The 25,887-nt window shown below is 40.7% G+C and overlaps 1 protein-coding gene across 1 annotated transcript; it reads left to right on the top strand.

Moving 5' to 3' along the window:
• The first annotated feature begins 3,141 nt into the window (after nucleotides 1–3,141).
• On the top strand, nucleotides 3,142–10,370 carry aqp3a (aquaporin 3a). Its single transcript, XM_014172437.2, has 6 exons — nucleotides 3,142–3,429; nucleotides 8,664–8,790; nucleotides 8,992–9,129; nucleotides 9,255–9,370; nucleotides 9,477–9,694; nucleotides 10,002–10,370. The coding sequence occupies exons 1-6, from the start codon at nucleotides 3,322–3,324 to the stop codon at nucleotides 10,207–10,209; spliced, it is 915 nt and encodes a 304-aa protein (XP_014027912.1). The 5' UTR covers nucleotides 3,142–3,321; the 3' UTR covers nucleotides 10,210–10,370.
• Nucleotides 10,371–25,887: the final 15,517 nt, after the last annotated feature.

The raw sequence follows: 25,887 nt of genomic DNA, 5'->3' as shown, positions 1-25,887 counted from the left end.
GCGATGAGACAAGACTGTAACTACTACGAATTGGATACCATGAAATTGGGGAGAAAAAAGGGTTAAAAAAATATATATACACAACATGAATGTACACAAAAGATGTTTACATACTGAGGAAATTCCAAGGAGAGGCAATATGTTATCCCTAATCAAGCCCCATTGTGTCCATCTCCCATATAATCATGTCACAATAGATGGGTTGTTTTTTTAGCAACAAAACGGACACGTGCGCAACTATGTGGAAAAACAGACAGGGTTGGCTTAGATTGGTGACAACATGTAAACTGTATTTAGTCTACAATGTTTATTGAAAGCATAAATACATTTGCACAATGAGCGCTTGTTGTCTCTCAAATACTGTACATCGATACAGTTGTTGGTTAGCTAGCTATCAAATTTGATCTATATTAGTATTAACATTAAATCACCTAAAACAAGACATGGTATGAAGAACAAACGAGCCACTTAAGATTCCCCACATGGCAGTTTTTTGTCAGTCTTGTTAGCAATCTGGCCATCCAGAATCACAACAACATGCTGACTTCTACCCCATGGAAGTGTACATTGTTTTTGTGATGTCTGCTAACCAGTCTATGGACAAACAGCTGTTTGTCCAATGTTGTTAGCTATCTAATTATTGGACGGGATTTTCTGGCAGGTGAGATCAGGTGGGACCATTCTAGCCAATGAGAGGGCAGATACGCGTGTGCGCAACAGCACAAAGTTGATTTTCTCAAAGTTGCCAGAATGCCACGTGTATCCACTTATATCAGTACATTTGTAACAGCCTAAACATTATGAAACTTCTATTAAATCAAATAAGCCTCACGTAATTCAACAATGTCATAGACATCAATACTCAAAATGGGCTTATCTCACGCTGACAGATTTTAGGAGGAGTAAATTCTTTCGCTTGGCCTCTTCCTCTCTGGTTTTAGTGTTAAGTAATATTTGTCTTTCAAAAAGTCTGAATGACACCTGACGTGTCACAACAAGATAAACACAAACTACATAAACACAATGGAGACCATTATGTCCACCACCACCGCAATGCTTTTCTCATGAGTTAGAGGTAACTGCATATATGGAGTGTGTCTGATAGTGGACGTTGCGAAACAAGTGGGAGGATCAACACAAGGGGGTGTATCGAAACCTAACCCCACAAAGTAGAACTGCACCGTTAGTCACATGTTGTCAACATGTGGTCAACCCTCCATCTGGAGACGACCTGGGTATTCAGGCTTGGCTTTTGATCCAACCCTGAAACACCCAAGTCTGCTTATCAAGGACCTGTTGAGCAGCTGATGTTTAGGCTACAATGTGGTTAGACCAGGGCTGGAACAAAATCCTGCACACCCAGTAGCTCTCCTGGAGGATGGTTGCCACCCTTGATTTAAAATCTTGCACCATTACAACCAAATGCTTAAAAAAAAAGTATTACTTTATTCAATGATTCAGAGATCAAATGGATAAAGTGAGCTACTTCAAATCAAGTTATATAACTCAATATGAATATGTAGATTTTTAAATAATTGATATTTAAGTGTGCCTTCATGAATTAAATTTATACAAATTTCCCTGACTTAAACCCTCATTTTCAATATGTCCCGCACAGATTCACAGACTAGTGGCAAATAAACTTGAACAATTAAAAAAAAACATGTTTAACCTTTATTTAGCTAGGCAAGTCAGTTAAGAACAATAATCTCTGGATTAACGATCTAATGTTAGCTAAATGTAGTAATGAATCATTTGGCTACATTTCTTTAAATTGACAATTCTGTGAGCGGTCTTGTGCACGTTTTAAATTGACACAATACCTGTTAGCAAAGGTGTCAGAGATGACGTGCAGGAGCTTGCAGGGATTTGTAGATTTCCATGATGTCTACTTTGTTGCTAATAACCATTTTTGAATCTGAGAGTAAATAGTGCCGAATATATTGATAAAAATCACCTTTTCCGAGAGAGATTTACATGGTTATCAAAACATCACGCCAGGGAAAGCCTACACAAAACACAGCCCTTTAAGTGTTTCTACAGTCCCCTATGGGAAAGAAATGAATGGTTGAAAAAAACTGTCTCAGCCTCATTACAAAATGTGTAGAATTGCATAAGATTAGCTATAAAACCACAATTTTCTTTCTGCCACCTGGAAATATGTTTAGAATTGCAGGAAATTAGCTCTTCCTCTTCTGAAGTGATGTCTTCTGATTCTCACACTCTCTCTTCTCCTTTTAGTTTATCCTGTTTCTTTGTTCTGCCTGAAACGTCATCACCATGTACTGTTCCTGCTTTGTCTGCTCTGAATAGAGGTGCCTGTCAATATCTCTATAACTGCTCAAAATGCATGCTTCTCACACCAAGAAGCAGTGTGACCCCCCCCCCCTGTTGAGGTACTAGAGTACATTGCATTCAACTTAACTGTGAAAGTATAGATTATACAGTATATTATAGATGCAATCAGTTCTTGAACAAATATGATGTACCTTGATGTTTTTCTGTTATCTGCTATATCCAACATTGCATTTGATATTCCAACACAATAGGAAGCCCTATACAGTACATTGTGAAGTAGCAAAGCACAAATAACAGAGTACAAGTAGTCTACGTCAATTCAAAACATATATCACACTAGCATGAGTAGAGATATCCAACCTAACACTCACATACAGTAAACTATGGCCGTCCCTTTCTTCCCACAAATAACTAAAATACTTTAAACATTTTCAGTATAGTGGTTTTCACGTTCTGTCCGGTAGATCTGAGTGCACTCAACAAACTGCCAGCTTCATTACAGACACCATGCAGGGCCCTGAGGCAGGCTGACACATGTCAAGCAAAGGGCTGTCAGACAGTTCTGAGATCTGTTGATGTATTACCAGATGATAGTATGGCAAGCTCATAAAGCATGTGTAAGGTCTATCCCTATAACTGGTTTTGAGTGAATCGCACCTCTATTCAGACCAGACAAAGCAGGAACAACAGAGAAAATGGACAGGCGGAAAGGAGAAGAGAGAGAGTGCGAATCAGAAGAGGCAGACGGAGAGAGAGAGTATTTGGGAGTTACAAGGGAGAGAGACTGAGGGAGGGAGGGAGAGAGATTGTGGGAGGGGGAGAGAAGGGAGTGTTCGAGGAGGCTGTCTTTGGCAGGAGCCACAGGAAGTCCAGGTCCTATAAGAGAAGGAGGCCAGGGCCTCATCCATCACACACACTCAAGAGGCCCTACCTACCTACTGTCACCAGACACAGTACAGGAGGCCAGGGCATCAGCCATCACACACACTCAGGAGGACCTATCTTGCCGAGCATCACTGAACCATGGGAAAACAGAAGATATGGTTGGACAAGCTGGCACGGAACTTCCAGATCCGTAACCTGCTGCTGCGCCAGGCTCTGGCAGAGTGTCTGGGTACCCTCATCCTGGTGGTAAGAGACCCTCTATCTGTCACCACCTTACTCACATTCTCATTCATGATATGTATGGTCAGGTTATTCTCAAACATTTTACACATCTATAGTCAGGTTATCCTCACTCATTTTCCACATCTATAGTCAGGTTATCCTCACTCATTTTCCACATCTATAGTCAGGTTATCCTCAATCATTTTCCACATCTATAGTCAGGTTATCCTCACTCATTTTCCACATCTATAGTCAGGTTATCCTCACTCATTTTCCTCATCTATAGTCAGGTTATCCTCACTCATTTCCCACATCTATAGTCAGGTTATCCTCACTCATTTTCCACATCTATAGTCAGGTTATCCTCACTCATTTTCCACATCTATAGTCAGGTTATCCTCACTCATTTTCCACATCTATAGTCAGGTTATCCTCACTCATTTTCCACATCTATAGTCAGGTTATCCTCACTCATTTTCCACATCTATAGTCAGGTTATTCTCACTCATTTTCCACATCTATAGTCAGGTTATCCTCACTCATTTTCCACATCTATAGTCAGGTTATGCTCACTCATTTTCCACATCTATAGTCAGGTTATTCTCACTCATTTTCCACATCTATAGTCAGGTTATCCTCACTCATTTTCCACATCTATAGTCAGGTTATTCTCAATCATTTTCCACATCTATAGTCAGGTTATCCTCAATCATTTTCCACATCTATAGTCAGGTTATCCTCAATCATTTTCCACATCTATAGTCAGGTTATCCTCAATCATTTTCCACATCTATAGTCAGGTTATCCTCACTCATTTTCCTCATCTATAGTCAGGTTATTCTCAATAATTTTCCACATCTATAGTCAGGTTATTCTCAATTTTCCACACCTATAGTCAGGTTATCCTCACTTAAGCTTTCCTTGGAAGAGTAGACTGCATGTTTTACTTTCATGATTTTTTGCCACAATAAATATTAGTTTGAGCATATTCATACCTGTATCTCCTTGAAATATGACATTGCAGGTTACATTTTCTTGGCTCCTCTTGTCTGTATTAATTCTGAATTAACAATAACTTGAGTATGGATCATTGTTGTAGTGCCAAGATGTGAGAGCGATGGATACTGGTGGATAAGTTCAGCATGGGTTTACAGGTTGTGCTAGCCTTTGCACTTGACTTCAAAGTGACAGGGGTCGGGAATGTGAGACTCATATAGGCAGCTGTAAATCACACTCCTTGAGTCTGTACAAAAATATGCTTGCTCTTGTTGGCAAGAACATGGACACCTGATACTTACCCAGCATAACGATCCAGGATCCTAAGCTCCCCCGACAACCTCATGCCCTTCTGCTGTCATATTTGTGTGTGTGTGTGTGTGTGTGTGTGTGTGTGTGTGTGTGTGTGTGTGTGTGTGTGTGTGTGTGTTTTTGAATCATATCCATAAACACACATTCACACACACGTGTGTTTGTAAATCTCTGTGTACTTGACACATGTTGTGTCTGCCATATTTGTTCCTTTGTTCCATTCTTCATCATGGTGACATGGCACAAGACTTGTTGATATTGAACACAGAGATATTGGTAGTCTAGAATTCAACATAGTGTATGTTGTGTGTAAGATGTATGTCCCTGAGGAGACTAAGCAGTGCTTGACTTGGACTGAAATATGTGTCGGTACTCATTTTTTGGTGCCGGTACTGTTTATATTCCGATGCATGAACTCCACAATACTGTTGAGCTAATATTTTATAGGAGGTGCAGGATCTCAAGCAGTAGAACATTTGAGAGCTTCAATTTAGCACAAAACTATGATATTGTAACAATTTGTTTTTAAAAAGAATATTAGGGATGATTGCTTCTTGCTTGCACTTTTGACCGCTGTTGATTGTTGCCCTCTTAGAGTGGCCTTTTCCTAGAAGGACTCATCCCTCCACATCACTCGGCTTTAATAAAACTGACAGATTAAATCTTCCCTCAGTCATTCACATAAAGGAACCCAGACTCTTGGCCATTGGCCATGTTAAATAAAGAAACAAGACAAATGAAACAACCCCTGCTATTTGTATTGTTATCTGGCTCTAGCAGTCAATGGCCACTAAGCACCTACTGGACAGTTTAGCGAGAATACAACCTGCGGGTCTCTAGGCAGTTAACTTCCACTATTTGGCTCAGAGAGTTGATGGAGGGATCATTCAGTCTTACTCCCGGCTGCAGACTCTTTCACAAACGTTTTAAACAAAGTTTTTCTTCAATGCTTAATGTTAATGTATGTTATGGGAGGAAGTATTGGGAGTGACAGCGACAACACAATGGGTGAAACGTGAACACGCCAAATGCTCTCCAGGACACAGGTAGACGTCATCTGTCTTCAAGTTGTGCTAATGACTAAGTAATGTAATGAGTGAACAGGTAGGCGTTCTAATGACTGATACTCAGGGAGGGAATAGGAGGAACAAAGGGCAGGGCAGGGTTGTTTATCTCTGTGTGTATGTGTTTTTTTTGTGTGTGTGTGTGTGTGTGTGTGTGTGTGTGTGTGTGTGTGTGTGTGTGTGTGTGTGTGTGTGTGTGTGTGTGTGTGTGTGTGTGTGTTTTTCAGTGTATGTGTGGTTTTCAGTGTGTGTGTGTGTGTGTGTGTGTGTATGTGTTTTTCAGTGTATGTGTGGTTTTAGGTGTGTGTGTGTGTGTGTGTGTGTGTGTGTGTGTGTGTGTGTGTGTGTTTTTCAGTGTATGTGTGGTTTTCAGTGTGTGTGTGTGTGTATGTGTTTTTCAGTGTATGTGTGGTTTTAGGTGGTGTGTGTGTGTGTGTGTGTGTGTGTGTGTGTGTGTGTGTGTGTGTGTGTATGTGTTTTTCAGTGTATGTGTGGTTTTCAGTGTGTGTGTGTGTGTTTCAGTGTGTGTGTGTGTGTGTGTGTGTGTGTGTGTATGTATGTATGTATGTGTTTTTCAGTGTATGTGTGGTTTTCAGTGTGTGTGTGTGTGCGTGTACCCGCATTAGATTTGGCATGCGCACAGCTTCACCCCTATATATGGAGAACAGATCTCTGCATTCTTTACAATTGTATACCTGACTCCAGTTTACACTGAAGAAATAGGAATATAGTGAAACTAAACTGAAGTCGTCAATTAGAAGCCTCTGAATGAATATGATGTCTCTGGAGTGAAGGGGACCAGTTCCATTTCCAGGTGGTCAGTGGGGAGCCAACAGGCACTCTTTGTCTCTGAAGGTCAGCGGGTGACAGTGACTATCAGCAGACAGGTCTTTCCTGAGCTCTTACAGGATCCCCTGTGTGTGACAGGTGGTTGGACATACAGAACACGTCCTTCAGGCCCCAGCAGTGGTGTGCATGTGCACCACCCAGGAAACAATACAGTCCTTACATAAACCCAGGAATTAGGGGGGAAAACAGCAATAATTGTTCTCATTATATTTCAGCTCCATTTATGAAACAGTTTGTGTGCTCTGCTTTGCTTAAATCCAAGAGGCGGGAGACCACATACTGCCACACAAAACCACGGCTGACCACTCCTAGATCACTATCTTCAAACAATGTTCATAGGAGTGCATAACTGCGGGAAGTAGTTTGGGGAAGAAATGTGCAGAATAAAGGGATATCTGGGTGACCAGGTCTATCGCTAAACATAATGTTGCTGTATGAGGACACAGCATAAACTGCCTGACATTCTGGTGAGTGATTGCGTAATGTAGTCATGTAATGTCATGGTGTAATGCTGTCATGACATGCTGTCGCTATCACCAACAAGCCATTTAGACAGCTGTGATTTAGGTGATTCATTCTGTTAGATGATGTCTTTTAAGTCATTGCTCACTGTGTCATGAAACTTCAAATGATTCTGAGAATAACCTTTCGGAGTAATTTGATTCGGCTAATTCAGTCGACTCTTTGGCGCCGTACTGACATGTTATCAGATGCCGCTGACATTTGACTACATGTCCAAAGATGGTACCCCTGAAGTATTTTTCCACCGAGTTGGAAGCATGAGGCCCTCTGGTCTCATCAGGACTTTAGACTGGGCTCAGTGATGTTGAACCTATGCTAGACGCCAAGACCTTTATCGAGAACTATGGTTCCTCGCAACTAACCTTAACTTATGTGCCCTGTGGTCTGAGTGGGATGCATCCACTCCAGGGGGCCTTGCGACTGGATCCCATTTCAATCTTTAAGGTGTCCAGTTTCATTTGCACACCCCTTCTGACCTGTGCTGACCTTCAGGGATGACAAATCTAGGATATCCGTTTGTACACTGAAAAAATATATAAATGCTACATTTTTACTGAGTTACAGTTCATATAAGGAAATCAGTCAATTTAAATAAATTCATTAGTCCCTAATCTATGGATTTCACATGACTGGGCAGGGACGCAGCCATGGATTGGCCTGGAAGGGGATAGACACACCCATTTAGGAGCTAGGTCCACCCAGTGAGGAGCCATGCCCAGCCAATCAGAATGAGTTTTTCCCCACAAAAGGACTTTATTACCGACAAAAATACTCCTCCGTAACCCCTCCCCCTCCTCAGACGATCCCACAGGTGAAGAAGCTGGATGTGGAGGTCCTTGGTTGGCGTGGTTACATGTGGTCTGCGGTTGTGAGGCCGGTTGGACGTACTGCCAAATTCCCTACAATAACTTTGGTGGCGGCTTATGGTAGAGAAATTAACATTCAATTCTCTTGCAACAGCTCTGTTGGACATTCCTGCAGTCAGCATGCCAATTCCACGCTCCCTCAAAACTTGAGATATCTTGCCATTTTGTGTCATAAAATGGCACATTTTAGAGTGGCCTTTTATTTTCTCCAGCACAAGGTGCACCTGTGTAATGATCATGCTGTTTAATCAGCTTCTTGATATGCCACACCTGTCAGGTGGATGGATTATCTTGGCAAAGGAGAAATGCTCACTAACAGGGATGTAAACAAATTTGTTCTCCAAATTTGAGAGAAATTATCTTTTTGTGCATGGGATCCTTTATTTCAGAAAAAAAACACTTTACATGTTGAGTTTATATTTTTGTTCAGTATATATAATTTGTACCTACAAAGCCTTTTGATGCACAAAGCTTGAGTGACTATTGCAGTGTGTTAACATTGCAAGGTGTATGTTTGGCTCTGCTCTGGAATTACACACCTAGTGCTCCTCATATGCACTCATTACAGTCCTCTTTTTGCAGACGATGTTGGCGCTCAATTTCTGTTGGTACTCATGTTATACTTTTTGTCTCTCCCCTCTCTTGACAGATGTTTGGTTGTGGTGCGGTGGCTCAGCTGGTGCTTAGTGGAGGATCTCATGGCATGTTCCTCACCGTGAACTTTGCTTTTGGCTTCGCTGCCACCCTAGGGATCCTGGTCTGTGGCCAGGTATCAGGTACGCACATCATGTGATTAGGTGTAGAGGTTCTCCTTGAGCAGATTTGTTCCCATGAGTTGTTCTAAGGCTCAACCTATAATAGTCATGTGTTCTTCTGCCTGATAAATGACTGTGTTGCAGTGTTGGAAAGGTACGTCCTTTTGGAAAGAAGCCGTCCTGCTTTAATGTTAACAATCTTCCAACGTGTGTTATTCCCAGGAGGCCATCTAAACCCGGCGGTGACCTTCGCCCTCTGCCTGCTTGGGAGAGAACGCTGGAGAAAGTTCCCAGTGTACTTTGCCTTCCAGACACTGGGCGCTTTCCTGGGCTCTGGGATCATCTTTGGTCTGTACTTTGGTGAGTCCTCGGACATGTCCATGGCTGGAACAGATGCATCCATTGGATGAATCCGTGTATAGTGTAACACCTTGTTACAGTTGATGTTATCTCATGATGTTTGTCTGTGTGTAATCTCCTCTCAGACGCTCTGTGGGGCTATGCTGGACAGCTCATTGTTACCGGGCCCAACGCCACTGCTGGCATCTTCGCCACCTACCCTGGAGAACATCTCAACCTGCTCAATGGCTTCTTTGACCAGGTTAGCATCTTCCTTCTGCATACAACCCCGAAACTGATTAGGTCAGGGAATAGAACTACCAGTATATTGGGAATTCTTCATGTTAATGGAAGTGTCTCTATCTCAGGTGATTGGCACGGCAGCGTTGGTCGTGTGTATCCTGGCCATCGTGGACCCCTATAACAACCCCATCCCCCAGGGCCTGGAGGCCTTCACGGTGGGCTTCGTGGTGCTGGTCATTGGCCTGTCCATGGGCTTCAACTCCGGCTACGCCGTCAATCCTGCCAGGGACCTGGGGCCTCGTCTCTTTACCTCCCTGGCAGGCTGGGGCACCGAGGTCTTCACGTGAGTCCTCCCACAATCCTCTACAACTTTCTGCATTATTCTAGTTGCCTCCTCATCTCTCTGCTTGTCTTCACACCTCTTCTTATGTATCCTAGCACTATACGTCTACCCCTCTGTTGAATGTCCTGGTTCGGGATTTGTGCGTTATTGATATGCAGATGAGACAAAATGGGAGATGTTAATGATGGATCAAACAGATAAAAGCAGAGGATGCCAAGATTAAGAATATATCTTTCTCCGCTCTCTTGTGTACTCCATGTCTTTGCTTCTCTCTCTCTCTCTCTCTCTCTCTCTCTGGTCCTCACAGTGCCGGTAAGTGCTGGTTCCTGGTGCCCATCTTTGCCCCGTTTATAGGCTCCACCTTCGGGGTGATAGTCTACCAGCTGATGGTGGGCTACCATCAAGAGGGAGAGGCTCGCGACAAGAAGAGGAGGGAGGAAGAGGAGAAAGAGGAAGTCAGAGTCAGACTCACTAATATCACCAAAAAGGATGCCCTAAAGGAAGAGATGGTATGAGTCTCTTAACCTACCACTCTCCAGCAGCCTTCACTCCCCACCACTACCACCACTACCACCACCACTACTACCACCATCACCACAACCACCACCAACACCATAACCACCACCATCACCTCTACTACCATCACCACCTCGACTATCATCACCACCACCATCACCATCACCACCACCACCACCACCACCACCACCACCACCACCACTACTACTACCACCACCACCACCACCACCACCACTACTACTACCACCATCACCACCACCACCACCACTACTACTACTACCACCATCACCACCACCACTACTACCACCACCACCACCACCACCACCACCACTACTACTACCACCATCACCACCACCACCACCACTACTACTACTACCACCATCACCACCACCACTACTACTACCACCACCACCACTACAAGCATCCTGTACCCCTAAAGCCAGTCCCAGTGGGGGGTATGGTCTCCTGGAGGGCCGGTGGGTCCCTCATCATCCTTGACTCTGACAGCTGTGTGTCTGTAAGGAGACAAATACAGCACACACATGCACAATGGACCGCAGTCTTTTCCATAGCATTAGCATCGCTACAGTACCGTAATTTCCGGACTATTGAGCGCACCTGAATATAAGCCGCACCCACTGAACTTTAAAAAAATTATTATTTTCAACATAAATAAGCCGCACATGTCTATAAGCCGCAGGTGCCTACCGATACATTGAAACAAATGAACTTTACACAGGCTTTAACGAAACACGGCTTGTAACAAAAATAAATAGGCTTTAACGAAACACGGCTTGTAACAAAAATAAATAGGCTTTAACGAAACACGGCTTGTAACAAAAAATTTAAAATTAGCAGTAAGCTTTAGTTGTCTTTTTGCACTGAGTCAATTCCTCACGCTGCTGTTTCCAACATCTTATCATCAACTCATTAAGACCAAGCTCCCGTGCAGCAGCTCTATTTCCTTTTCCAACAGCCAGATCAATCGCCTTCAACTTGAAAGCTGCATCATATGCATTTCTCCGTGTCTTTGCATGATGAGGGTGACAAAATGACTACCGTAATCAGAATGATGGGAAGTTTGAGAGCGCTCGATTTAATCTAAACAGTAAACAAAAAAGTTGTTTGACCTTAACCCATTCGGCAATTTCATTGGTCTAATGAAAGCTTCATGCCTCAAAAAAACTGAGCACATCACAGAATATGTTTTTTTGGAAGCGGGAAAAATCCATATATTAGCCGCGTCATTGTTTAAGCCGTGAGGTTCAAAGCGTGGGAAAAAAGTTAGGAAATTACGGTATATCTAGCTCTAGGCTTCCTTTGTCTTACATTGCAGCTTAATCGTGTCCTTAAGTAAAAAGGGTGAATGTCATGACTCAAACAGAATTATATTAATTCTAAACGTTTAGAAGCAATGGAAGTTTATATCCTAATATCTTTAGGGCTACTGTTTGAAATGTTTTCTATGTTTTATACTGATTGTATGTGTCTCAGAGGAGGCTGGTGGGAGGACCTATAGGAGGACGGGCTCATTGTAATGTCTGGAATGGAATTAATGGAATGATATCCAACACATCAAGCATATGAAAACTACATGTAGTTGACTCCCTTCCATTAATTCCATTCCAGCCAATACAATGAGCCCGTTCGTCTATAGCTCCTCCCACCAGCCTCCTCTGATGTGCCACGACCAGAGGATTGGAATTTCTAAAATGTCAACATTCCTCTCACAAGGAAATGCCTGCTTTTTCTTGTTATGGAAATTGAACGAATACCTTCAAACAGTGAACGTAGGTTGAATTTAACCAGATGTTATCCTGGTCAGACGAAAGAGAACACCTCTCTATGGGATAAGTAGTGTGGTAACAACTTTTGATTAATGCTTGTTATGTCATTACATGTAATACAGACTGTATACTGTCTATCTGGCAAGGTAACAAGACTACAACCAGAAAACAATCCGTTCTGTATATCTTATTGTTCAGAGAGTTAACAACTAGCTAGCTGTGAAGCGTTCAAGCAGTATACTTTGATTGTTTCATGGCAACACAGCCTTCTGACCTCTCATTGGAGTGATGAAAATCACTGTTCTCCTTTCCTTAATCAGCCAAACCTCTTGGGTTTCTCACCATATGAAAACATTTGAGATTCATTGATTTGATTCATTGAGTTCATTGGGTTTGATTGCCAACACTTTTTGCTTGTAAATATTTGCAGTATTTAAACCTGTCAATAAACCACTGCCATATGTGCCTTGTGTCAGTAACACTTTGCTAGGGTTCTAATGCCTGTGCCCTAAGACCTTTGGTATATTGTTAGTTGGGTCAGGAATATTTTTTGTACTATCATTATAATAAAGTTATGTTATGGTTTAAATATGGTTCATGTTATGAGGTTTCATGTCTTGTCCTGTTCTCTTCTCCTTCTCCACACATGCACGCGAACGCACACACACACTCATGCACACCCACCCTTGTACTGTAAAAAAAATGGCCACGCCCTCCCCCCTCATTGAATTAACTCAACAACAAAAATTAACCACCACAAATAACTATAACTGTAGCGATACTGTGTTTATAAATGTGGATATCAACTTTGCCCCTTCAGCATGGTTTTGTGGTACAGTCCATGCCAAGCAGGGCTAAGGGCCAGAAGGTTGCGGGTTCGCCGACCACCAAGGATGAGCTCACTCTCCCTGCCTATTTCAGTACACTACGTAGTAATTTGCATATACCTTTCCCATTTCCCTCCCCATATCCCAATTTGTGCCACCCATGAGTGAGAAACCTAGGCTCCCTAAACACAGAAATAAGATACTCACATTGGCTGTCATGGCTAAAGACCACAGAGGAGAAGATGGCTGTTCTGGGGTGGAAGTTTGTCATTGGGTTGGCTAAAACTTTGAAATTGATGATTCAAGAGGAACAACAAAACCCTCCCAGAGTTTTAGCAAGCACCACCCTCGCCGCCCTTTTAAAATATTAAGGTATTTTTTCCCGAGTTTTAATCATCAAATCATTAATCATCAAAACATCAAATCCATTTTTTTTTATCACATTTTATTGGTCACATACACATTTAGCAGACGTTATCTCGGGTGTAGCAAAATGCTTGTGTTCCTAGCTCCAACAGTGCAGTAATATCACGCTATTATTGTGTCATAACTTGTATCCATTTTTAAAATGCTATTGCTACAACTGGTATTTTATCCATAACATTTTAAGTGGATCTAACAAGTTTCATGACTTTTAACACATTATCATGTTATTACTGTGTTATTACATGTCATAACTTTTAACCACTTTTAAACTGCTGCTTTTACTCCCACTGGTATTTTATTTGTACCCCCTTATGGAGGAGCACAGAGGCGGCCAGCTTTAAAGAATGCTCTACACTGAAAATGCATACACAAAAAAAGGTGCTAAAACCTAAAAGGAGATCCCTTTGAAGTACCCTTTTTGGTTCCAAGTGGAACCCTTTTGATTCCAGGTAGAACCCTTTTGGTTTCCATGTAGAACCCTTTCCATAGAGAGGGTTCTACCTGAAACCATAAAGGCTTCTACCAAGAACCAAAAAGGGTTATCCTATGGGGACAGCTGAAGAACCCTTTCGGAACTCTTTTTTTTCTAAGAGTGTTCGTACCTGGAGTGAACTTCAAATACGTGCATACTGACCCAGAGTGGATTCTCAATCATCATTTAAAACATGCATACCTACCTGCAGTGATCTATTATTATAAAAATATATACAAACTATATTAAAACATGCATACTTAGTCAGAAAAGCCTTAAACAGGAATACCTACACCAATACTTACCCGAATACTGACCTGAGATCCCAACCGCAGTGTACCCGTTGTGTTGCTGCTCTGGAGAAGACCTGTGTGTAATCCTGTTGAACAATGGAAACACAAACACAATCAAGATCAACAACATCCACAACCACTCAACCAACTACTCACAATCACAGAGCACCACACCCTCCCAGCATCCTGAAGAGCATCTCCTATTTATTTATTTTATTTATTTTTTGGTATTTTACCCTCTTTTTCTCCCCATTTTCAGTCTTGTCTCATCGTTGCAACTCCCCAACGGGCTCGGGAGGCGATGGTTGAGTCATGTGTCCTCCGAAACATGACCCGCCAAATGGCGCTTCTTAACACCCGCCCGCTTAATCCGGACGCCAGCCGGACCAACGTGTCGGAGGAAACACCGTTCACCTGACGACCGAGGTCAGCCTGCAGGCGCCCGGCCTGCCACAAGGAATCACTAGAGCGCGTTGAGCCAAATAAAGCACCCCCGGCCAAACCCTCCACTAACCCGGACGACGCTGGGCCAATTGTGCACCTCGGTATGGGACTCACAGCCAGATGTGATACAGCCCACGATTGAACCCAGATCTATAGTGATGCCTCTAGCAGTGCCTTAGACCGCAGCAGTGCCTTAGACCGCTGCGTCACTCGGGAGGCCATATTTTCAATTTCTAATAAAGATATTAAATCCCTCCCCCAACCCAAACCGTTACCCTAAACCGGGTCTGTATCCTATTCCTAACCCTACCCCCTAAACCTTACCCTAAACCGGGTTTGTATCCCCTACCGAACCCCTCCCTTCTCTTTTACATGTTTTCTTCTTTATTTTTCTTCTTTACATTTAATTATCCAATAAAGTTTGATTAAAATCAAGTTGCAGAAGACAAAAAGAGAACTCCAACACCCCCCCCGAACCCCCTCCTTATCCCTTGCCACAAACCTCACAATAGACTAGACAGACACTGAGAAGAGGGGTAGAAAAGGTCTGGAAGCCCTGAGCTATCTCTACAAGCCCCAAGTCTGCTTACCTATTTAAAGGCAGGGCCAGCTCCAGGCATAAGTGACATAAGCAGTAGCTTAGGACCCCCGATCTCAAACACTATAGTAAATACTACAGTAATGTTCGCCAAAACACTACAGTAAATACCACAGTTTACTAATGTCTGCCAAAACACTACAGTTAATAATACAGCACACTACAATCCACAAAAACACACACAAAAAAACACTACATTAATTACTATACTAATTACTTATGCCTAACCTTAACCTTAAATGAAGACAAAAAAAAAAAAAATCTTCAAATTTTCACTTTGTGGCTGTAGAATCTGACTTTGTGGGTATAGAATCTGACTTTGTGGGTATAGAAGTTAGTGGAAACCACTCACCAGGGTATCAATCAATGTTTTCAGTTGCAATTTAGCGTTTACCCCATTATAATGACTTCATGATATTGATAAAATGAAGCCTAGTTTGTTCTAAAGTAACTTTAAAACCCTGAAACTGTTACTTGTATATTCGAATGAGAGGGGTAGCTAAACGTTCATGTTTGACATGCCAATGTTACTAGCCAGCATAGCTATCTAGCTGTATTATTGTCTTGCAAGCTCAATGTGTGTATACATATGAATACATATGCACGCACCACTTTTCCGTTTTTTGAAAATTTTTATTTCACTTCACCAATTTGGACTATTTTGTGTATGTCCATTACATGAAATCCACATTTTTCAGGTTGTAATGCAACAAAATAGGAAAAACGCCAAGGGGGTGAATACCTTTGCAAGGCACTGTAATCGAACCCACAAATACTGATGCTCCAGACACTCAACCTTTCTAAAGAGGGCCAGTGTTATTGCTTCTTTAAGCAGAACAAAAGTTTTCAGCTGTGCTAACATAATTGCAAAAGGGTTTTCTAAAGATCAATTAGCCTTTTAAAATTATAAACTTGGATTAGCTAACACAACGTGCCATTGGAACACAGGAGTGATTTTTGATGATAATGGGCCTCTGTTCGCCTATATAGATATTCCATAAAAAATTGTCCGTTTCCAGCTACAAAAGTTATTTACAACATTAACAATGTCTACACTGTATTTCTGATCAACTTTATGTTATTTAATGGACAAAAGAGTGTGCTTTTCTTTCAAAAACAAGGACATTTCTAAGTGACCCCAAACTTTTGAACGGTAGTGTACCTAAAGGCCAAACCACATTTTTAAAATGTTGATATAAGCCCTTGACTTACCTTCTTCGTCTCTCTGAGGTCAATGGTGCATCAAGATACCCACAGGGTTGGATCGTCAGGGTACATTTTATGGATGGAATCGTGTAGTTGAGGGTCATATCTTAACTCTTTTGTAACTCTAACAGTTCTACTGCACATCTCAATTACACATGAAAGGTCTATTCATGAGTTCTATGCAGTCAAAGTAAAGTCTAATGTATTTTCCCTTTCATAAAGCATTAATAGCTAAGCACTTCATGGTAATTAACTGCAGTTTGCCACTCTGAGCTATAACACTAGCAGGAAGCCTATTGGTTAAGAGTGTTGGGCCAGTAACTGAAAGGTTGCTGGTTTGAATCCCTGAACCGACTAGCTGAAAAATCTGTTGATGTGTCCATGAGCAAGGCACTTAACTCTAACTGCTCTGTATAAGAGCGTCTGCTAAATGATTAAAATGTATGCAGTCAATGTTCTGTCATTTCTATTTACCCATCCATGGACATGCCTCACTTATCAGAAAAATATGGACACAACATGGAATGTTAAAGGAAATATTAACATTTTATTTACATGTTCTAGATGTGTGTAATGGCTGTCGTCGTAATGAGACCAAGGTGCAGCGAAGGATGTGTATTCATCTTTGGTATTTAATGAAAAGAGAACACTTTACAAAAATAAACAAAAACGACAGCCAAACAGTCCTGTCAGGTAAAACTCTAAACAGAAAACACTAGACAGAAACAATCACCCACAAAAACCCAAAGGAAAAACAGGCTACTTATGTGTGACTCCCAATCAGCAACAACAAACTACAGCTGTGCCTGATTGGAAGCCACACGGCCAAAATCAACGAAACAAACCAACCTAGAAAAAAGAACATAGAACGCCCACCCAATGTAACACCCTGGCCTAACCAAAATAAAGAACAAAAACCCCTCTCTATGGCCAGGGCGTTACAATGTGACACAGAAAACAATTGCTGAGGACATCACTGAAGAATAATACTATTGACATTTTTTAGTTGACTGTCTTCAACAGATTTAACAAAGATTCATATTCAAAGCATTCAAATTCAATTCCCCATTTCCGAAACATAGCAATATCTATTTAAAGCAGAGAGGACGCGGCGAAATGAGAGGATTTACTCCGCCCCAAAATTTGTCTGCATTAGATAAGCACTTTTTTGAATGGAGGTCTGTGAGAGAGTGTCAATTTAAATATGGCTTATTTGATTTAATAGCAGTTTCGTAATGTTTAGGCTGTTACAAATGTACTGATGTAAGTGGATGCACGTGGCATTCCGGCAACTTTGAGAAAAATTACTTAAGGCCGGTTAATACTAAAGACATGTCGGGTAACATTAGTTGTGCATGTTGTTCACACGCTTATCTGCCCTCTCATTGGCTAGAGTGGTCCCACATGATCTCGCCTGCCTTCAATCATTGAGGACATGTAATTCCATTGTTAGAGCGGTTACTCTGCAATCTTGTCAAAAATGTAAATATAATAGATCATATTTGTTTAAAGGGATAATCCTTCCTAGAAATGAAACATGACGTGCTATGTCATCATTATAAGGTTCTCGTCCCTGGAGATAGGGGATAAGAAACTAGCCCATTTCATAACGCTTCTAAAACAATTACCTGCACTCCAGATTGCCAAATAAGCCAATAGATAGTATGAGCATACTTGTCTAGAACGACCCCTCCCTGTGCATGCGTCACGTCTATTTCTATGGGTACAAGCAGTGTTCATGACACAAACTGTTCTCACCCCTCTTGTTGGAGGACATACTATTTTGCAGGTTTAAAGCTTATTTCCTGCAATTCTACACGTTTTGTCATGTGGTGCAGAGAAAATTGTGCAGTTTTAAAGCAAATTTTCTTGCAATTCTATACATTTTCCCACATCTAATGTGTATTAATGTGATATTTGAGTGACTCAAACATTACAACAAAATATATGGGCTTAAAAACCTAGCTAAAAAAACAGTAGCTGACATGGGCTAGCAGCTAGCTAAGTCCCTGGCAATGTCGGACAATAAATGTTTCAAAATCGTCATTAAATTCTTAAAACATATATTAACAATGGTAGCTATGCCACTATTTTAAGATTTACATTGTACATTTGCACACTACAAACCTTTACCAACAGGATTGTTGGGCATTGTTCTTCCTGATGTTGTAGGTGGTGACACAGTCAGCCCAACTGGCTATACACTCCTATAGTGGAAAATTGTGTTTTATTAAGACAGCATGCATATTTTTCCTGTTTTTTTCCCTGGAGGGACACCATTAAAGCTAGTTAAGGAGGAAATGGATGCCTTTGCAGCCTGAATTGAGGATGTTTTATGTACGAACCGGTCGCCAGGGGACACAAGTGTGTTTCCGGCTGTGCAGATAAATGCAGGACACCAATGGTAAATCACGTAAGGAATATTAGCCCCATCTGCCGGAAGTAGGACTAGGACAAATTAAGAAACAGAAACATCATGACATTTTTTCCATTTTGGCTACACAGGAGGAGAATGTGAGAGGCATAATGCATATTCAGAACTGTAAATTCACAAAAAGAAACACTCTTCCATGTTTTCTATAAGAAGTTCGAGCAGTATATTAAGATCATTGTACATTATTCAAATAAGAAAGCTGAAAAACAGTCAATACTTGTGTGTCTTTTAAGGCATTTGATTATTTTGACATTTGTTGTACCTCCTAGGTATATACAGATGTAGGATCTTAATTAGAGTTTTCAGTTTTAAAAAAGGCTTCTAAAGTTTGCAATTTCCACTTTAAAATGTCATACTTGATTGCAAGAACCAAAAATGTTACCAACCCCTACAAAAATGTTGATTAATTATAATCCCCTTAAAACCTATCTGGGGTATGTGGTACGCTAGCGTCCCACCTGCGGGACACACTATTCAACAGCCAGTGAAATAGCAGGGCGCCAAATTCAAAACAACAAGAATCTCATATTCATATTTCTCAAACATACAACTATTATAACCCATTTTAAAGATACACTTCTCGGTAATCCAACCACATTGTCCGATTTCAAAAAGGCTTTACGGCGAAAGCATAACATTAGATTATGTTAGGACAGCGCCTAGACAAGAAAAACCACACAGCCATTTTCCAAGCAAGGAAATACAAAACCAGAAATACAGCTAAAATTAATCACTAACCTTTGATGATCTTCATCAGATGGCACTCATAGGACTTCATGTTACACAATACATGTATGTTTTGCTCGATAAAGTTCATATTTATATTCAAAAAACACATTTTACATTAGTGTGTAATGTTCAGAAATGTTTTGCCTCCCAAAACTTCCGGTGAATGAGCACATCAATTTACAGAAATACTCATCAAAAACGTTGATAAAATATTCAACTGTTATTCAAAGAATTATAGTTACACTTCTCCTTAATGCAACCGCTGTGTCAGATTTCAAAAAAGCTTTACAGCGAAAGCACATTTTGCAATAATCTGAGTACGACGCTCAGTCACAAAACCAAACCCGCCATTTTGTGGAGTCAACAAAACTCAGTAATAGCATTATAAATATTCACTTACCTTTGATGATCTTCATCAGAATGCACTCCAGGATTCCCAGTTCCACAATAAATGTTCATTTGTTTCGATAAAGTCCATCCTTTATGTCCAAATACCTCCATTTTGTTCACGCGTTCAGTCGAGTAATCCAAATCCACTGTGCTCGCGCAGTGAGTCCAGATGAAAAGTCCAAAAAGTTTTAATACAGTTCGTAGAAACATGTCAAACGATGTATAGAATCAATCTTTAGGATGTTTTTTAATATAAATCTTCCATAATATTCGAACCGGATGATTCCTTTGTCTTCAAAAAAGAAAAGGAACACTGCTAACTCTCATGTGAGCGCACGCCACTGAGCTCATGTCATTTTCTCAGTCATCTGATTCCAATGGCTCTTATTCTCTCCCCATTCACAGTAGAAGCATGAAACAACGTTCTAAAGACTGTTGACATCTAGTGGAAGCCTTAGGAAGTGCAAAATGACCGCACAGACACTGTATATTGGATAGGGAATCACTTGAAAAACTACAAACCTCAGATTTCCACACTTCCTGGTTGGATTTTTTCTCAGGTTTTTGCCTGCCATATGAGTTCTGTTATACTCACAGACATCATTCAAACAGTTTTAGAAACTTCAGAGTGTTTTCTATCCAAATCTACTAATAATATGCATATCTTAGCTTCTGGGACTGAGTAGCAGGCAGTTTACTCTGGGCACCTTCTTCATAGGGACGTCAAAATACTGCCCCCTGCCCCGATGAAGTTAACTCACATTTCCTGTTGTTGCAAGATAATTTTCCTGCTTTAGCAAACTGGCTCAAATTAAGATCCTACATCTGTACCATATGTTCTTCTTATTTGTTTGTTTGTTTGTGTACTTCCTGTATGTATGTTGGTGTTTTGTGCAATAAAACCAAAATAAAATAAGAGAGGTGAGAGGTGAGAGGTAAAAAATAGCTAATAATAAGCAAGGAAAACGCTGGGCTGTCACCCGGAAGTGATGTCACCAGCTCATAGTCCTAAAAAACGGAAATTAGTTACCTTTGAGCCAAACGGAAATGAGCCATTCCTATGTTGGAAATTAAAGGGGAAAGAATGGGGTTTTGAGATAAACTGCGAAAATAAGGTCTGAGGTTAACATAGGCTGAGGAGATGTTATACATTTTATTCTATGAGATAATATCAGTCAGTTAACATGACCTTTATAAATTATTATGCCTTTTTTTGCTTTATGTGCTTCTTTTGATTACATAAATGCTTCAAAATTCACAAAGTGATGTTATCTGATGAAGATTATCTCATCGAACAAAATGTACAAGATCTCCTAAGCCTGTGTTAACCTCAGACCTTACTTTCACAGTTTCTCTCAAAACCCCATGATTTCCCCATTAATGTTTAACACAGTCCCATTAATTTACCCATAGGCTTTGACCAATGACCCATGGTGGATTTAGTGCCTACAAAAAGACGCCATTACTACCGGTCTCTATGAGAGGAAAATGCTTGCTAGCTTTACCACCTTGTGATATGCCGCGTACATGTGCTATCGTAGTTATACAGTGCCTTCGGAAAATATTCAGACCCCTTGACTTTTCCCACCTTTTGTTACATTCTGTTCTGAACCAATTGCAATTTTCCTAAGTCCTTTTTTGTGGCACTTGACCACACGACTGAACAGTAGTCCAGGTGTGACAAAACAGTGCTGTCAAGTAGGTAGAGCAGAATTTATCATGGACATACTTCTCCCCATCTTCGCTACTGTTGTATCAATATGTTTTGACTATGACAGATTACGATCCAGGGTAACTCCAAGAAGTTTAGTCACCTCAACTTGCTCAATTTCCACATTATTTATTACAATATTTAGTTGAAGTTTAGGGTTTAGTGAATGATTTGTCCCAAATACAATGCTTTTAATCCTCGAAATATTTAGGACTAATGTATTCCTTGACACCCACTCTGAAACTAACTGGCGCAGTGCACGCTGACACGGTCGCCAGGTGTACGGTGTTTCCTCCGACACATTGGTGCGGCTGGCATCCGGGTTAAGTGGGCATTGTGTCAAAAAGCAGTCCGGCTTGGTTGGGTTGTGGATTGGATACCATGAAATTGGGGAGAAATTGGGGAGAAAAAAGGGGGAAAAAATGTATAATAGTAATAATAATAAAGATTGAAAAAAGTCATGGGCCTAGACAGGTGCCTTGGGGAATTCCTGATTCTACCTGGATTATGTTGGAGAGGCTTCCATTAAAGAACACCCTCAGTGTTCTGTTAGACAGGTAACTCTTTATCCACAATATACTGTAGCAGGCCGTGTAAAGCCATAACACATACGTTTTGCCAGCGGCAGACTATGATCGATAATGTCAAAGGCCGCACTGAAATCTAACAAAACAGCTCCCACAATATTTTTATCATCAATCATTTGTGTAAGTGCAGTACTTATTGAATGTCCTTCTCTATAAGCATGCTGAAAGTTTGTTGTCAATTTGTTTACTGTAAAATAGCATTGTATCTGGTCAAACACAATTCTTTCCAAAAGTTTGCTCATCAATCCACGGAGATTTAACAGTTATTACAGTAATTTTCTTAATGGGTGCATGCTTATTAGCAAATGGAATAAGCAATTTCATAAATGTGTCAAGTGTTGTGTCTGTTTGCTCCTCATTACACACCACAACCAACAGATATTCTTTACATCAACAACATAGGAATCACTACAAAACTTATTGTATGACCTCTTATACACTATATTAGGCTCAGCCTTTGGAACTTTGGTTTTCCTAGATATGGCTACTGCATTGTGATCCCCACATCCGATGGATTTGGATACTACTTTCAAGCAAATTTCTGTAGCATTAGTAAAGATGTGATCAATACATGTTTATGATTTCATTCCTGTGCTGTTTGTAACTACCCTGGTAGTTTGACTGATAACCTGAACCAGGTTGCAGGCACTGATTACAGTTTGAAGCTTTTTCTTGAGTGGGCAGCTTGATGAAAGCCAGTCAATATTTAAATCAACCATAAAATATACCTCTCTATTGATATCACATACATTATCAAGCATTTCACACATATTATCCAGGTACTGACTGTTAGCGCTTGGTGGTCTACAGCAGCTTCCCACCAGAATGGGGTTTAGGTGATGCAGATGAACCTGTAGTCATATTACTTCAACAGTATTTGACATAATGTCACGTCCTGACCAGTATTTAGGTATTATTTGTATTATATTTGGTCAGGGCGTGGCAGAGGTATGTTTGTTTTGTATGGTGTTTTTTTTGTGTGTGGTTTAGAGGGGTGTGTTATTTATGTGTTCCTGGGTTTTGGGTGTATGTTTCTGAATTAGTATGTTCTAGGTTAGTTTTTCTATGTGTAGGTTTGGGTGCTGGACTCTCATTTGGAGGCAGGTGTTTCTAGTTGCCTCTGATTGGGAGTCCTATAAGTAGGTGTGTGTTTGGTTTGTCATTTGTGGGTAGGCACATGTTTACTGCATACAATAGCTGTAGGATCAGTAGAGGAATTCAGGGCAGTTAAAGGGACATAAATTAGGTAACTTATAATGTGTCTACTGACTCCCCTGGTGTAATGTACAATTGCTGAAGCATCATGACAACTCTGTGTCACAATGGTAGGAATTAGCTGAACTGGGCTTGAGTCATTGATAAGTCATTGTCTCAACGAAGCATTATAATGCTGTGAAAGGATCCAGGATCTTAAATGATTTGGGTGGATCCCAACCTCCTTGTTTTGTTTCCAAAAGGTATCGAAATTGTCAACAAAAGTTACACCCATTGAGCTGCAATAATCACGTAACCAGTTGTGAAGAGAAATAATCCTGCTAAAGCATTCAGTGTCGCGATTACATTTACATTTACATTTTAGTCATTTAGCAGACGCTCTTATCCAGAGCGACTTACAGATGGCAGAGGGCCAGATATGATGGGTATTTTGTTAGTGTTTAGCAGAGAGTCAATCAACTCTTTAATGCGATGACGATTATTTTATCATATCAATTAAATATGTTTAATTATTACGATGATTCGATTAATCATGTAATAATTAACTTATTAGCAATCTTGGGTCACCATGGAAAAAGTTTGTTTAATGAGGTACAGTTTCCCGAATTAACTCAAGAATATCAGAATATATCGTCATCATATCAGTCATCCATGAATTATTATTACCTCATATCAGCCTCATTCTGAACGTCACATAATCCGTTAACCTGTTAGGGCTAGGGGGCAGTATTGACACGGCCGGATTAAAAAACGTACCCGATTTAATCTGGGTACTACTCCTGCCCAGTAACTAGAACCCTAAAGTTTCTAAAACTGTTTGAATGGTGTCTGTGAGTATAACAGAACTCAAATGGCAGGCCAAAACCTGAGAAGATTCCATGCAGGAAGTGGCCTGTCTGACAAGTTATGTTTCATCTTGGCTCTTTTTATTGAAGACTGAGGATCTTTGCTCTAACGTGACACTTCCTAAAGCTGAACGATATCGAGGCAGCCTCTGGCTGAAACACATTATCGCTTTTGGCAAGTGGCCGATCAGAGTACTATGGGCTTAGGCGCGTGCCCAAGTCGACCGAATGCTTTATTTTCTTTCGTCTGTTTACCTAAATGCAGATTCCCGGTCGGAATATTATCGCTTTTTTATGAGAAAAATGGCATAAAAATTGATTTTAAACAGCGGTTGACATGCTTCGAAGTACGGTAATGGAATATTTAGAATTTTTTTGTCACGAATTGCGCCATGCTCGTCACCCTTATTTACCCTTTCGGATAGTGTCTTGAACGCACAACAAAACGCCGCTGTTTGGATATAACTATGGATTATTTTGAACCAAACCAACATTTGTTATTGAAGTAGAAGTCCTGGGAGTGCATTCTGACGAAGACAGCAAAGGTAATAACATTTTTCTTATACTAAATCTGACTTTGGTGAGTGCTAAACTTGCTGGGTGTCTAAATAGCTAGCCCTGTGATGCCGGGCTATCTACTGAGAATATTGCAAAATGTGCTTTCACCGAAAAGCTATTTTAAAATCGGACATATCGAGTGCATAGAGGAGTTCTGTATCTATAATTCTTAAAATAATTGTTATGCTTTTTGTGAACGTTTATCGTGAGTAATTTAGTAAATTCACCGGCAGTGTTCGGTGGGAATGCTAGTCACATGCTAGTCACATGCTAATGTAAAAAGCTGTTTTTTGATATAAATATGAACTTGATTGAACAAAACATGCATGTATTGTATAACATAATGTCCTAGGGTTGTCATCTGATGAAGATCATCAAAGGTTAGTGCTGCATTTAGCTGTGGTTTGGGTTTATGTGACATTATATGCTAGCTTGAAAAATGGGTGTCTGATTATTTCTGGCTGGGTACTCTGCTGACATAATCTAATGTTTTGCTTTCGTTGTAAAGCCTTTTTGAAATCGGAGAGTGGGGTTAGATTAACGAGAGTCTTGTCTTTAAAATGGTGTAAAATAGTCATATGTTTGAAAAATTGAAGTTTTTGCATTTTTGAGGTTTTTGAATAACGCGCCACGGGATTACACTGGCTGTTACGTAGGTGGGACGATTTGGTGCCACCTACCCTAGAGAGGTTAAAACTGCACGAACTGTAGTCTACATGATGACTCAGCGATACACAAATTGGCTTAATTATTTATTTACTAACTAAATAATCACACAGAATTACATAAACACACACACACAGGATAGATTATACATTGATTACTAACATAATGCGATGAAAAGTCCCTAGTGGACTAACCCGATATGACGGCTTGTTACCCAATGAAAGGGGTGGGAAAAGAAAGAGCGGGAGAAGGAGAGACAAAGGAACTATCGTACATACAGTTGAATAATACGCTCATCGTAAATATGGATTTTTAGCATCCTAACAACCGTTCATTCGGATTTAGAAAAGCTACACATATTTACGCAAGTATGTGTTTGTTGTCTCTCTGTTGAAATAGCCCGGTCCGTCTAAGGGAGTAATTCGACAGAAATGCTCAGGTAGTTTAAGTCTCTGGTTGTCCGTTTGATTGGATCCTTCAGCCGTTCCA

Source organism: Salmo salar, chromosome ssa24 (genome assembly GCF_905237065.1).
Source record: "Salmo salar chromosome ssa24, Ssal_v3.1, whole genome shotgun sequence".
Lineage (NCBI taxonomy): Eukaryota > Metazoa > Chordata > Actinopteri > Salmoniformes > Salmonidae > Salmo > Salmo salar.
This window is presented reverse-complemented; position numbering and strand designations above follow the sequence as displayed.